Source organism: Phascolarctos cinereus, unplaced genomic scaffold (assembly GCF_003287225.1).
Source record: "Phascolarctos cinereus isolate Bilbo 61053 unplaced genomic scaffold, phaCin_HiC Scaffold_5;HRSCAF=322, whole genome shotgun sequence".
Taxonomy (NCBI): Eukaryota; Metazoa; Chordata; class Mammalia; order Diprotodontia; family Phascolarctidae; genus Phascolarctos; species Phascolarctos cinereus.
The window spans coordinates 75,636,822-75,651,740 of NW_027555958.1; the positions used below are offsets into that span (position 1 = coordinate 75,636,822).

General features: G+C 35.5%; 1 protein-coding gene across 1 annotated transcript in view; it reads left to right on the forward strand.

Annotated features, from left to right (window-relative positions):
* ALG14 (ALG14 UDP-N-acetylglucosaminyltransferase subunit) overlaps positions 1–13,827 on the forward strand; it is an 85,963-nt gene extending 72,136 nt beyond the window's left edge. Inside the window, exon 4 of the mRNA XM_078155528.1 lies at positions 13,401–13,827. Coding sequence (XP_078011654.1) covers positions 13,401–13,631 — 231 coding nt within the window. The 3' untranslated portion in view covers positions 13,632–13,827. The remainder of the gene's footprint in view (positions 1–13,400) is intronic.
* The last annotated feature ends 1,092 nt before the right edge of the window (positions 13,828–14,919 follow it).

Below are 14,919 nucleotides of genomic sequence, written 5' to 3' on the forward strand. Positions count from 1 at the left end.
AGACTATCGTAAGTAGCCCCCTAACCGGTCTCCCTGCTTCCAGTCTCCTCTGTCTAACCTGTCTTTCAAACTACTGCCAGAGTAATTTTCATAATGACAAATCCAATCCTTTCACTATCCTGCCCAAAAGCCTTCTGTCATTCCTTATTATTTCTGGGGGAGAAGAAGGAAACATGGCAGAGAATATTGGGGTGAAGATTAACTAAAATCTTTTCATGAAAACAAAGCAACTAATAATTGCCTTAATGATAAATTTATCTTTCAAAAGAAGAAGAAATCATTAAAGGGCAATTTTATTCTGGATCTAATTCTTATCAGCAAGTGGGAACTGGTGGTTCTGGAGGTGGAAATGATGAGAACCTTGGGGAAACTGATCACTTAATCATAGAATTTGTGGTAAATGGGGGGGGGGTGGAAGCCATGAATTATCTGACATGCAGCCTAGATTTTAGGACAATAGATTGCAGAAGATTCATAGAAAGAGTAGGTAGGATCCCATGAACTAAATGTTCTAAAGAAGTTAGCCTAAGAGGAATGAAGGAGTCTCTAGAATAAAAACAAAATCTTCAGATAAGGAAGGAAACAAACATTTATTAAGCACCTACTGTGTGCCAGCACGAGCTAAGCACTTTGCAAATATCTGATTTGATCTTTACGACAACCTGGGGAGGTAGGTGCTATTATTATCTCCATTTTACAGTTGAGGAAACTGAGGCAGTCAGGTTAAGTGACTGTATCAGCTATATTTGAACTCAGATCTAAACACTGAACCACCAGCTGCTATCTGAAGAGACTTATGTGGATAGACAGGGAAATCACCACCAACTTCTCCTTTTTAAAAGATGTGTATATACCACATAGAATTATGGACAGGTAACAAAAGAATACAAAAACATAGTATGGTTGTATAATAATAATGTCAATAATTCTGTAGCTCAGAATGAACTGAGCCTCTCAAGGAAAGCTAAGGATCATAAAACAGGGGTTGTTATTTTTTCTTATCTGCACTGAGAAAAGAGGAGAATCAAAGAAAGAATTGGTCCACTGACAATAGAGAGGATACATAGCTGTTTCAAACCCTTTTTTTACTTCTGTTTTCTCTGTCAATAATTTTTCTTTTACTTAAAAGAATAGAACAAAAATAGCTTGAAACAGAAGTATAGAAATAGTAAGAGAACCTAGCTGCCTGTAATGGACCTGGCCTTGGGTCCTGAAAGAACTGGCAGATGAAAATTGAAAAGGAAAGGACAGTCTATATATATTCACCCAGCTAGATTCCATAGACACTATCTATAATATAAGAAGAATTGCACTTGAGACACCCATAAATTGATAGGAGTCAAAGTTCAAGAAAGGAGCCAGTAGGAAAATCCCTGGTCTCAAATGTCACAGATGTCCCAAATGGATAACATATAGGCAAAAAGCAAGATAAACAAGAGGTCTTAACACAAGAATTCAAGTTTGACCTCATGTGAGACTTAATACAATAAGACCCATGCCTGGGAGATGACTTTGAATGGATATATGTTGTTCAGAAGGCAGGATAAGTTAAATCCACAGTGGCTTTGTATATGAAGAATATATACTTACATATGAACAAATTGAGGAACGGGGGGGAAAGTATCACAGAGAGCATTTAATGAAAATCATTGGAAATGGGGAAAAAAGCAGTTTTCCCATCAGATTATGTTACAGACCACTGGGCCAGAAAGAGGAAAGAGATGAGTTCAGGGAACAGATTATAAGCCTGGCACATGATATAGCAGTGAGGGAGATGTCAGTTCTCAAGATATCTGTTGGAGCTCTCTCTTTGCCAAAAAACAGAGCAGCTAATAATTTCTTGATTTACCTTAATGATCATTTGATTCTTCAAAAGGTAGAAGAACTAAAAAAAGGGAAAATTTTTTTCTGGATCTGATTTTTACCCACAGGAAAGGTCCTTCTGGTATGTGATAAAGGTGAGGAAAACTAGATGTAATTGGACATGCAGTCTAGATTTTGAGAAAGCAAATTAAAAAGAGTTCATAGAAAGTATATGTAAGATCCCCTTGGTTAACATTCTATAAGAGAAATTAGCTCAAGAGGTATGAGAAAAGTTTCAAAAAAAAAATTCAGGAAGATACAAAGAAACAGTTCTGATAAAATGAGAGTTGTTTGAAAAGATCAGTGTGAATACTCCAGGTACTCACTAGCCAACTTAGTTTTGTTTTGTTTTTTGCATAAATTTTGTTTTTACTCTTTCATTTCTCATTTGTCTTCACCGAATGTTGTGTTTACACCTGGAGAAGCATCCTTCCAAGTCTTACTGTTCATCTGATAAAAGACAGTAGAGAAACTTGACACATAGATCCACTTTTCTGCATGGCTTAAGGGAGGGGTGATTTTTTTTTTTAAACAGCCTGGGCACTTTTGTCCATGAATTATAAATTCATGCTCTGAGCCAGACATGTCTTGTATTTCCATTCTCCACAGGGGAAAGAGACAGCACGTCTTTCATGAAAGGCATGCTAGCACTGGAAAGTTGTCACTTTCAGAAAAGTCTGACTTGGATTTTTTAAAAGGACATATACAACTGGGCAAATTGGCAAAGATGACAAAAAATTGACAAGTCAGTGGTGGAGGGATTGTGAAAAGACAGGCATACTACTACATTGTTGGTAGATCAATCACCGATTCCCAGTGTCCCAAAACATAATATAACAATGTAATCTGGAAGAACTGATAATTTTCAAGTTGGGGTTTGTTTGTTTTTAGCTTCCATTCAAGTTTTTTATTTGTCTTTAATTTGTCAAAAGACTTCTGTAGGTCTATGTGTTTTTGTTTTTTTTTTTTTTTAAAAAAAAGCCCAGAAGCCTATGGAGACCTGTTGCTCAAAATTATGGAATTAAAGAACCCTGTATAAAAATTCTTGAGCCCCTTTTTGCTGATGAAGTTGACTATCTGTAAGAAAAACTGCCAACCAGTGAGTATGAATTGAAAAGAAAATAAAGGTCAGGGTAAAATATCACTTACCTATTTAACACTGGGCCTTGACAGTATTTGGAAGTTATATAACTTCTCTGAAATCAGACCAGTTCTTCCTGTTTAAAAGGGACACTCCCTATTCCTCTGAAAATGTTAACTGTTTTCCCATTGAGTCCTCTGAAAAGCCTTCCTAATCCATCAAAACTAATTGGCATGTTAAAGGTAGTCCTTAACTATCATAAAAAATACTAAAAATTGCCAACCGCTAGTTAAACTCAGTTTTATAGTCTTCTCTGAAGCCACCGATTGTGTGTCCAATAACATCAAACTTAACAGTGGAAGTAAACAAACAAAAAAATCTTTCAAAAGGTCAAGTTGTCAGGAAGTTGTAACCTTGACCTTCTGATCCAGAGCACAGGAAAACCAAAACACTGAATTTCCTCAGCTGAAAATAATAACAGCCTGCAAAGTTAAGGGGGGGCAGATGAAATTAACCTGACAGTGTATTTATAATTACCCTAGGATCTTTCCTATAAGACTTTGATTGATATGTTAGGAATCTGAAACCAGGTCAAAAATAGCAGAAGGAAGTGGGACATAAAAGTACCTGAAAGAAGTGACACATACCTGAAGGTGTTGACACCTCCTCTGATCCATTTGCCAGTTTTGCCCTGCCAAAGGATTAGAGAAGCAGTGGGAATTTCTAGCCTCTGTGTGTTCACAATAGTTGAGTGTCCCCAGGAAACAACTAGATGTTCTACTATTTCTGAGATGGGAGAGGCTCTAGTACCAATTCAGAACACTTTTGCCTTACTAGCTAAATTATAAAACCATAGCTTTAAGGCTGGAAGGAACATAAAGACCATATAGGCCATCCTTCTCATTTTGCAAAGGAAACAAATGAAGAGGTTACATATTAAGGTCACACAGGCAGTAAGGAATAAGATGAGGATTTGAAACCAGGTCCAGTGATTCCAAATGCAAAACTCTTTCCATTTAGCATCACCCCAGGATCTCAATACAAATTTAATTTGTTCATCTTTATCTACCTTACATCCAGTCAAGAAATGAGAGTGAAGCTTTGTCTTTGAGGTTCTTTTGAGGGGAAAAAACTTGGAAAGAGGATGGGAAATAAATTTTTCCCTGTTATGAGTGTACCCCAAAAATGTTAATATGTCATCTCATTGTTATCATTATTGTTAATAAATTATCTATTGTTTCTGTGATTTGTTCTTTGATTCACCAGCTTTTAGAATTGTTATTGTGCTTCCAGATGATTTTTGATACTTTTTCCCCCAGCAACTCTTCAGTTAACATAAGTTTTATTCCATTGTGTTCAGTAAAGGATGCGTATAATATTTCTGCTTTTTGTATTTGGTTGTGAGGTTTTAATGCTCTAAGACATGAGCAGTTTTTGTACAAGTGCCATGTATAGCTGAGAAATCTATATAATCCATTCTGTTTCCATATCTAATTTTCCTAAAATTTTCTTCAAGTCTTTAACTTCTTGTTTATTTTTTGGTTAGATTTATCTAGGGCTGATAAGAATAAATTGAGGTCTCCCACTATTATGGTTTTACTGTCTATTTCTCCTTGTAATTCATTTAGTTTTTTCTTTAAGTATTTAGAAGCTATACCATTGGGTGCATATGTAGATTAAGTCTCAAAATCAATTTATTGTCTGTATTAATTTTCAGTAAAATATAATTTCCCTCTTTATTTCTTTTAATTAAAACTATTTATACTGTTGCTTTATCTGAAATCATAATTGCTACCTCTGCTTTTGTGAGTTCAGCTGAGACTTTTGGTCCAGCTACTTATTTTAGCAGTATGAGTGCTACAAGTGAGTTTCTTATAAACAATATATTGCAGAATTTTGCTTTCTAATCCACTGTAGTAACCTCTTCCATTTTATACATAAGTTAATCTTATTCACATTCAAAGTTATGATAGTTAATTCTTTCCTCCATCCTATTCTTACATTTTTTCTTCTCCATAGTCTTCTACTCCCTATTTATTTCATTTTCCTTTTAACCTTCTCTTCACCATCACCTCCGTTTCCTCAAGCTTAAAGTTTGTTTTGCTTATGATTAATCCTGAATCCTTATAATCTTCCCTCTTATAATCCCTCTTCCTGATGCTATCTGTATCTCTAATTGAATGAATACCTATATAAAACTGAATGTTTTGTCATGTTTTGACAGTTTTGATAAAAGTGAAAAAACTTTTAACATCTGCTCCATTAGAATGTAAATAGTTTATCCTTACAGAGTCTCTTCTTATTGTTCACTAGTAATTATCTTTTTATTTTTCTCTAGACTCTGATATTTGTATTTCATAATTCCATTTTAGCTGTGGTTTTTTTCATCAGGAATGTTTGAAAGTCCTCTATTTCATTGAGGGTCTATTTTTTCCCTTGTAGGATTATACTCAGTTTTGCTGGGTATGTTATTCTTGGTTGTAGACCTTTATCTTTTGCCTTTTGGAGTATCTTATTCCATGTTCCCCACACCTTTAAAATTATAGCTGCCAAATCTTATGCAGTCCTGATTGTGTTTCCTTCATATCTGAATTCTTTCTTTTTGGCTATTTGTAGTATTGTTTTTCCCTTTTGTCTGGAAGCTCTGGATTTTGGCAGTGATATTCCTGGAAGTTTTCGTTTTGGGATTTATTTCAGGAAGTAATTGGTGGGGTGTTTTTTTTTTCTATTTTCACATTGCCCTCTAATTCTAATATATTTAGACAATTTTCTTCAATAATTTCTTGAATAATGATATCCAGTTTCTTTTTCTGGTCATAGACTTCAGGTAATCCTATGATTCTTAAGTTATCTTTCCTTTTTATTAGCAAAAAAGAGAACAAACAGATCAATGAATTGAGAATACAACTAAAAATAATAAAAAACAAATTTAAATACCCCAGTTAAAGGCCAAATTAGAAATCCTGAAAATCAAGAAGATTAACAAAAGTGGGGGGAAAAAAACCCCGCTGAATTAATAAATAAAAATGGGAGCTTAAAAAAAAAACTAATAAACTAGATAAACCATTAGTTAATAGATTTTTTTTAAAAAAGAAAGAAAACCAAATTACTAGTATTGAAAACAAAAAGGTAAAATTCATAACAAGTCAACAAGAAAGAAACAATATTATTAGAAATTCTTTTGCATGATTATGTCAAATAAAGCTGCCAAATTAAATAAATGAATATTTGCAAAAATATGAAATACTCAGAATAACAGATCAAGAAACAGGGAATTTAAACAACTGAATTTCAGAGGAAGAAATTAAATAAGCCATAGATTAAACTTCCAAAAAGAAAAACTCTAAGACCAAATTGATTCACAAATGAATTCTGTCAAACATTCAAAGAATAATTATTTTTAATATTATATAAACTGTTTGCAAAAATAGCAGAAGAAGGCATTCTCCTAAATTCCATCTATGACACAGTTTGTGGTTTTGATACATGAACTAGGGAGAAAAAGAAAACTAAACACCTAATGTTCATCCCTCATGAACATTGATACAAAAAAAAAATTTAAATAAAACATTAGCAAAGAGACTAAAACAATGTATCACAAGGATTATATGCTATGACCAGGTTGAATTTATACCAGGAACACAAGATTGGCTTAAAATTAGAAAAACTATCAACTATCAACACCTATGCCTGAGCAGAACACAATAGCTTTCACCAGGGTGGGGTTTTGAATAAGAAAATTAGTCCAGTCTCATTATCAGCAATGTCCTTCAGGAGACTGAACTTTTAAAATCAAGACTTTGGAAGAAGGGGAGAACTCTGGATCTCCCCAAGATGTTGGTTATTAATAATCATTTCTCTCATTAAACTTGCAGATTATAAGATAAATTCGTACAAATCATTAACATTTCTATGTAATACCAATGACACCCAGCAGAAGGATCTAGAAAGAAGAATTCCATTTAAAATGACTACAAAATGTATAAAATATTTGGAATTTTAGTTACCAAGATACACACAAGAACTATATAAATAAACTACAACTCATTGTGTATAGAAATAAAGACAAGCCTAAATCATAGGAAAAATATCAATTGCTCATGGATAGGCAATTCAACAGTAAAAATGTCAAATTACTTTATTTTTTAATCAATTGAACTACCAAAGGACTATTGTATATAACTAAAAAAAAACAAACAAACCATTCTTATGGAGGCAGAAAAGGTCAAGAATCTCATAGGAAATAATTAACTATGAGCTATAAAACCATAATTCTCAAAACAATTTATATTGGTTAAAAAATTGATCAGTGGAACCGATTAGTTATATAAGACCCAGAAGCAAAAGTATCTAATGCCGTAGTATTTGGTAACATAAACACCACATCTTTAGGGATAAGGACTCACTATTCAACAAAAGCTGCTGTAAATTTGGAGAGCAGTATGGAAGAAATTAGATTTAGAACATCACCTTATACCTCATACAAAAATAAGGTCCAAATGGTTACCTGACCTAAATATAAGAGGTCATGTCATAAATAAATAAGAGAAATGTAGGGAAAAATACCTATCAAATCTATAGAAAGGAGAGAAATACATGATCACACAAGCAAAAGAGAATGTCACAGAAGAGAAAATGGATAACTTTGAAGGTGTAAAATTTAAACATTTTTTGTACAAATAAGTCAGTTAAATGGGGGGAAAAAATCTTTGCCTGTTTCTCTGACAAAGGCTTTATTTCCAATATGCATAAAGAACTGATTCAGATTTTTAAGAATAAAAGCCATTCCTCAATTGATAGTCTAAGGATGTAAACTGGTCCTCCTCAGGAAAGAAACATAGGCTATTTATAGTCATCTTTAGGAAAAAATGCTTCAATTTACTGCCAATGAGAGAAATGCAAATTAAAGCAATCCAGGACACTGTTATAGCTATCAGATTTGCAAAAATGACCAAAACATGAAAATGATAAATGTTGGCAGGGCTTTGGGAAAACAGGCACATTGATGCACCATTCATGGATCCACAAATGGATGGATCCATGATGGAACCATTCTGCAAAGCAATTCACAATCATACACAAAAAGTTACCAAATAGTACATGCCTTTTTAACCCAGCTATACCACTACTAGGCATATATCCAAAAAAGAAAAAATAGGAAACTGACCTAAATGTTAAATAATATTTAGAGCAGCTCTTTTTGTGGTGGCAAAAAAAAAAAAACTGAAAACTAAAAGGATGCCAATCAGTTGGCTAAGTTGTGATACATGAGTGATAAAATACTGTTGTGCTGTAAAAAATGAGGAAATAGATGATTTCCGAGAATATGAAGAAGCTCATAGGAACCAGTGCAGAGGGAGGTAAACAGAACCAGAACAACTTATACCATAACAACAATATTATAAAAATGCATGATTATGAAGACTTTTACAAACTGATGAAGGAAAGGAGCAGAACCATTAGAATTTACACAATAACAACTGTAAAGACAACTTTGAAAGCTTTAAGAAATGTGAACAATATACTAACCATCCGTCCATGATTCCAGAGGATCAATGATGAAATATACTATGCACCTTCTAAAAGAAGGGCAATAGATTTAGGATGCAGAATGAGACATATATTTTTAAAAACAACCAAGGAAGGAATTTGTTTTACCTGACTATGTATTACTGCTTTTCTCTCTCTCTCTCTCTCTCTCTCTCTCTCTCTCTCTCTCTCTCTCTCTCTCTCTCTCTCTCTCTCTCTCTCACTTTTTTAATGAAATTGATGGTAGGAGAGAAAATAGATTTTTGTTAATAAAAAAGAGGGGTGGGGGTGCATGCAAGAGATGTGGAATATTGCATTCATTTTCAGATGAGGTCACTATATTGTTAGTTTCATTTAATTGTTTTATGTTGTTACAAGAGATCTCTCACCAAATGGCATCTGTAAATGTTTGTAATGTAAAAACAAAACACATTTATAGAATTTGCTTAAGAGAGGAAGGGATGGGAAAAGAGTCTCCTACTTAGAAAAAGAGTATCTGGTAGCTTACTATTTTGCCCTTAAATCCTTGTAAGCTCATAGATGACATTAAAAGAGGGTAAATTACAATGTATGTGATTGAGACTGGGACCCAGCTCCTGGCAAAAATTCCATAATCTGGTGCCAAATCTACTTTCCAACCCTATCTTCCACTGCTCCCTTAGCCAAACCCTTCACTCCAGCCAGACTTGTCTGTCCGTTGTCTCTGAAAGTATCTTTTGTATTCTCCCCTTTAATGTCTTTTCTTCTTTCTCCCAGCCTACATCCCTTCACTCTGACTAATTCTTCCTAGTGCTTAAGTCCCATCTCTTTAGGTAAACCTTTCCAAGTCATTTCCGAGTCAGTACACAATTAGCTCTTCCTCCTCTGAACTTCAATAGAACTTATATGTGCATTCATTAAGCATCTGTCTATATCACCTTATTAGTTATCTTTTATAGATAGATAACTGCTGAATTACAACCATAGGTACTGTACTAGTCTACCCAGTTAACAAACACTAAAAAGTATAACTCCAGGAGCTTACAATCTAGTCAGAAAGGATATCAACTTCCATACCACCTATTTACTCCTCAACTTCTTGAATTCAAAAATCACTAATCTTGCTGCTAAATCCAATTGCCTTTTTTTCTCTTTCCTTATCTTCTTTCACCTCTCTGCAGTATTTGACACACCAACTACCTCCTTAATATACTTTCCTCAGCTGGATCCCATGACTTGCACACTAATGTTTATGTTTCTCCTCCTCACCCTCTGATCTCATCATCTTCCCACCCCTTAATTACAAATGTCTCTCAAGGTTCTGCCCGTGACCTACTCCTTTCATTTTTTAAAAATTCTGAATTAAATCATCTACAAGCAGTTTAGTATACAAAAACACATTGATTTGGGAGAGTCAGAATACATCTTTCTCCCCATTGCCACTTCCAGACTCTACCTCTGTCACCATCAGTCTGCAAAGGCTTCTCTTTTGAGGTTCACACTATCCAAATTTATCAACAAATCTAAGTGCTGGTGGTAGTTATCCACTAGCCCCAGGAAATTTGTCTTCCTTCTTCAGTGAATTCAGTGTGTGGTTCATTCTTTCTCTCTACCCCAACTCCTGTCTTCTGATTAGCAGATTTCAGCATATATAGATGTTCCCTCAAATATTCTAACTCATTATCTTTCCCCCTGAACATCCCCTCTGCTTTCCCTGTTACCATAGAGGGCAACACCATCCTCTCTCAGGCTCACAACCTATAAGTCATTCTCAACTTCTCACTATTTTTCACTCCCCCAAAACCAAGCTGCTGCCAAGGTCTGTCACTTTCACCTCTGTAATATCTCTCAAACATGCCTCCTTCTCTCCTCTGCCACTGCCACCACCCTGATGCAGGCCCTCATCAGTGCATGCCTAGACTATTATAATTGCCTACTGATGAATCTGCCTGCCTCAAGTCTGTCCCCACTCCAGTCCATCCTCCATTTAGACACAAAAGTGATTTTCTTAAAGTACAGATCTAATCATCCTCCTACTCAGTAAACTCCATTGGCTTCCTGTTTCCTCCAGAACCAAATACAAAATGCTTGGTTTGGTATTCAAAGCCCTTCATAACCTAGCCCCCTCTTGCCTGTCTAGTCTTCTTATACCTTACCCTCCAATGCATACTCTTCAGTTCATGATACTGGCGTCCTGGTTGTTCCACAAACAAGACACTTCATCTCTCAGCTCTGGGCATTTTCTCAGGCTATCCCCCATGCCTGGAACACTGTCCCTCCTCAGCTCTGACTACTGGCCTCCCATCTTCCTTTACATTCCAACTAAAATCCCACCTTCTACACAGAGTGTTCCCAAGCCCCTTTTAATTCCAGTGCCTTCTCTCTGTTATTTCCTATTTATCCTATATATAGCTTGCATTGTATATATCTGTTTACATGATGTCTTCCCCATTGGATTCTTAGCTCTTTGAGGGCAGGAACTGTCTTTTGCCTCTTTTTGTATCTTCAGCACTTAACACAGTGCCTGTTCTTAATAGGCACTTAATAAATGTTTATTGATTGATTGGAAACAGAGTAGATGCCTACCAATTAGGAAATACCTAATAAATTGTGGGTTTTGTTGTTATTATTTGGTCGTTTCAGTTGTGTCTGGTTGTTTGTGACCGCATTTGGAGTTTTCTGGGCAAAGATTCTGAAGTGATTTGCCATTTCCTTCTCTTACTCATTTTACAGATGAGGAGCTAAGGTAAATAGTGTTAAATGACTTGCCCAAGGTCACACAGTGATTAAATGTCTAAGGCCAGATTTGAACTTCCTGACTCCAAGCCCAGTACTCTATCTCCTGTGCCACCTAGTTGCCCATAAAATAAATTGTGGTAGTTAAATATAAAGGGACATTACTCTGCCATAAGAAATGATGACTATGATAAATACAAAGAAGCATGGAAAAAGTTAATATGAACTAATACAAAGTGAAGTAAGCAGAACCAAGAAAGCAATATACACAATGCCTTCAACAATGTAAATGGAAAGAACAAAACAATTGGAAGTAAATCTTGTAAAAAGTATAAAGAATATGCTTTAGCCACAAGAGGAGGTAGGAGAAGACACTCTTCTCCCAAATCTTTTTCTCTTCACTTGGAGAAGAGGGGGGAAAAAATCATCTGGTCTTTTTTTTAAATCAGAAATACTGGAGAGTCCTCCATTCCACTAAGGGAAGGGAACGAACATTTATTAAGCACCTACTATGTTTGGCACTGTGCTGAGTACTCTACAAATATCTCATTTGATCTTTACAAAAACACAGAAGTAGGTACTATTATTATCCCCATTTTACAGCTGAGGAAACTGAGACAGACAGCACTTAAATGACTTGTCCAGAGTCACACAACTACTAAGTGTCCAAGGTGGAATTTGAACTCCAGGCCCAGTGCTCTACCCACTGTCCCACCTAGCTGCCTGTCTGAACTCCAGAGATTCCCTATTATTTCCCAGATCAAATGTAAACACTCCTTTGGCATTTAAAGCCCTTCACGACCTGACCTCTTCCTCCTTTTCTAATCATCTTGTACTCTGCTCTCTTTCCCATTCTCCTTGTTCCAGCTACACTGATTGACTTTCTGTTCCTCGAATTAGAATCCTCCTTCTCCTTAGTCCATTGCTTTTCACCGGCTGCCCCTGTACCTGGAATACTCTTCCTCTTGCCCTCTACATCCTGGCTTTCGTGGCTTCCTTCAAGGCTCATCAGCTCAGATCCCACCTTCTTCAAAGACAGGTGATGTCCAAAGACCAGGGAAAGAAAAATAAAGAGAATGCTCACCAGTCAGAGCCCAGAGTAACAGAAAGCAAAGTTTGAGCTCCAGGAGGAGGTAGAGGCTATAGCTTCAGGTAGCATGGCATGCAGATGATATCACAATGGCATCATGTGACAAAATGGCAGTATGGTGGTATGTGTAACAGACAAAATCTGCTTCATGCTTTATGTGATCAAACACATATTTGTTTTTACTACTTCAGCCAATTATCAGCTAATACATAGTACCTAATATCATTCCTTTCCTTCTGAAAATCCACACAGCTGTCCTATGAAACAAATATACTTTCATTTCCATAAGAGAATTATAAAATAATTTTCAGTTAAGTACATCTGAAAATGCTTATTCTTCAGCTGGGTAAGACAACCAAGTAAATTTATTGTCGCATCAATCCACAGCCTTCTGTAAAAAATAATAGAATTTTAAAAAGCATTAAAATCCTTCGATTTTCAGAAGGAGATAGCTAAGTCCTGCAGGTTTAAACAAAGACTTAAATAGCATTAACTAGGTAGTGTTCTTCATTCTCTGTTTGTTGAAAAGAAAATTTTGGATTAAAGCCAGACAGTTCTAATGATAATTTTGAAATTCCCCTTTAGAAAATTGTATTTTTACCAACAAAGTATAGATTTCATTGTTTTAAGAAGTGTTTTCCCCATGTTAAATTCCAATTTTTAAAATTAGTCCTGCAACCAGACAAAAATGTATGACTTAAGGGGCAGCTAGGTGGCACAGTGGATAGAGCACTGACCCTGGAGTCAGGAGGACCTGAGTTCAAATCCAACCTCAGACACTTAGCACGTACTAGCTGTGTGACCCTGGGCAAGTCACTTAACCCCTATTGCCTCACCAAAAAAATTTAAATAAAAAGGATTCTATACCTAGTTTTAAAAAAAAAGTATAAAAATAAGCAGAAACATGTTGCTTGGGTTACTTGATATGAAAATGGGATGAATCTTAGTTGTTGGTATAGTGTCCTAGTGAGTGACAAAGAATTGTAATGTAAAACTTAGACTAACCTGAGAATTTCTCTAATATTTGACTGTTCTGATGTAAAAGGCCTAAGCTTACCAAATAGTTGGCTTGAAATTGTCTGTTTGAACTTTACTTTTAAAGTTTTCTCTCTCTTTTTTTAGGTATTGTGTAATGGACCAGGAACATGTATTCCTATCTGTGCATCTGCCCTTCTTCTTGGGATACTAGGAATAAAGAAAGTGATCATTGTCTACGTTGAAAGCATCTGCAGAGTGGAAACCTTATCCCTTTCCGGAAAGATTCTTTACCACTTTTCAGATTACTTCTTTGTTCAGTGGCCAACCCTTAAGGGAAAATATCCCAAATCTGTGTACCTTGGGCGAATAGTTTGACAGAGGACAAATGGTGTTTTCAGATTTCTGCAGTCAATTATGGTATTTTTCATACTAGATAAGAAAAGAATTGTCAATACAGACTTTCTAAAACATTAAGAAAATGACTAGCCTTTGTAAGGCAAATATATGATGAATAAACTGAGCAACCTATTCAGTTAAGCAAGGAAATAAATTGGAAAACAATATCATGAAATACTCATGGAATTATTCTCGAGGTTTTCTTTCTGGATTTGTCATTAACTCTAGATCATCTCCTAATTTTCTCATTATTTTAGGAATATTATTTGTCTACAACTAAATATAGAATTTGTATAATTTGTAACATTTCCTGTAGTTGTCTACATTGTGAAAAACGAGTTCTTGTATCAGAACAGACCTTATTTCCTGTATGTAAGCAGTGAAGTCCCCAGGGAATCTTTTGAGCATAAAGGAAACAGCTATATTAAGTTGGCTTCATGACAGTTTGCATTCTGCAATCTTCCAGAATCCTAAAGCCTACACCAATATCTTTTTTCCTGGCTTACATCATGAAAATTTCACATCTTTAGAATGTTTCTTTGTGAATATAAATGCACAGGTGCCAAAATTAATATCTCTAATCAAAGAAAGCTTGGTTTTGCTCCAGTGATCCAACTCTCAAACATACTTTAGAGAAGTACCAATTTCCATTACAAAGCTTGTGCTGTCCCTGTGGCATTCTAAGAAATGAAGAGTTTGAGCCGCACACACGTGAAAGGATTCAAATGAGCATTAACATGGCCAAAAATCAAAAATTACTTCTTTCTCACACAGAATCTGAATTTCTACCTTCTTCCTACCTACTCCCTTACTTGACTATTCTGTTTCATAATTGCATTATATATAGATCTAGGAGAGAAATGGGTAGATTTTTCATTGAAAGCAGTATCCTTACATGACCATTTAAAAATGAATCTGAGAGACATAAGTGCATCCTGGGTTGGTTTCACTCTTCTCATTCTTTTGGCAAAATATTATCCTAGGCTCAAAGCAACATAAACCCATCTGTCATTGGGACATATGTGGATACATTTTTTGGCTAGAGAAGGAGGTCTAGTGAAAGAGGTCTCAGAGTAGTGAGAATACTATACAACTTACATGCAGTGGCCATGAAGTAGCAGATCATGCAACGACTTTGAAAATTTATAGTTTCAAACAGTCGCCTTGTTTCTACTGGCCCCAGAGAACTGGAATATCATCAGACAGGTGATTACTGTAATTATAGAGGAGACTAAGACCATGTTGGCCTCTACTTTTTTTAGAGAGA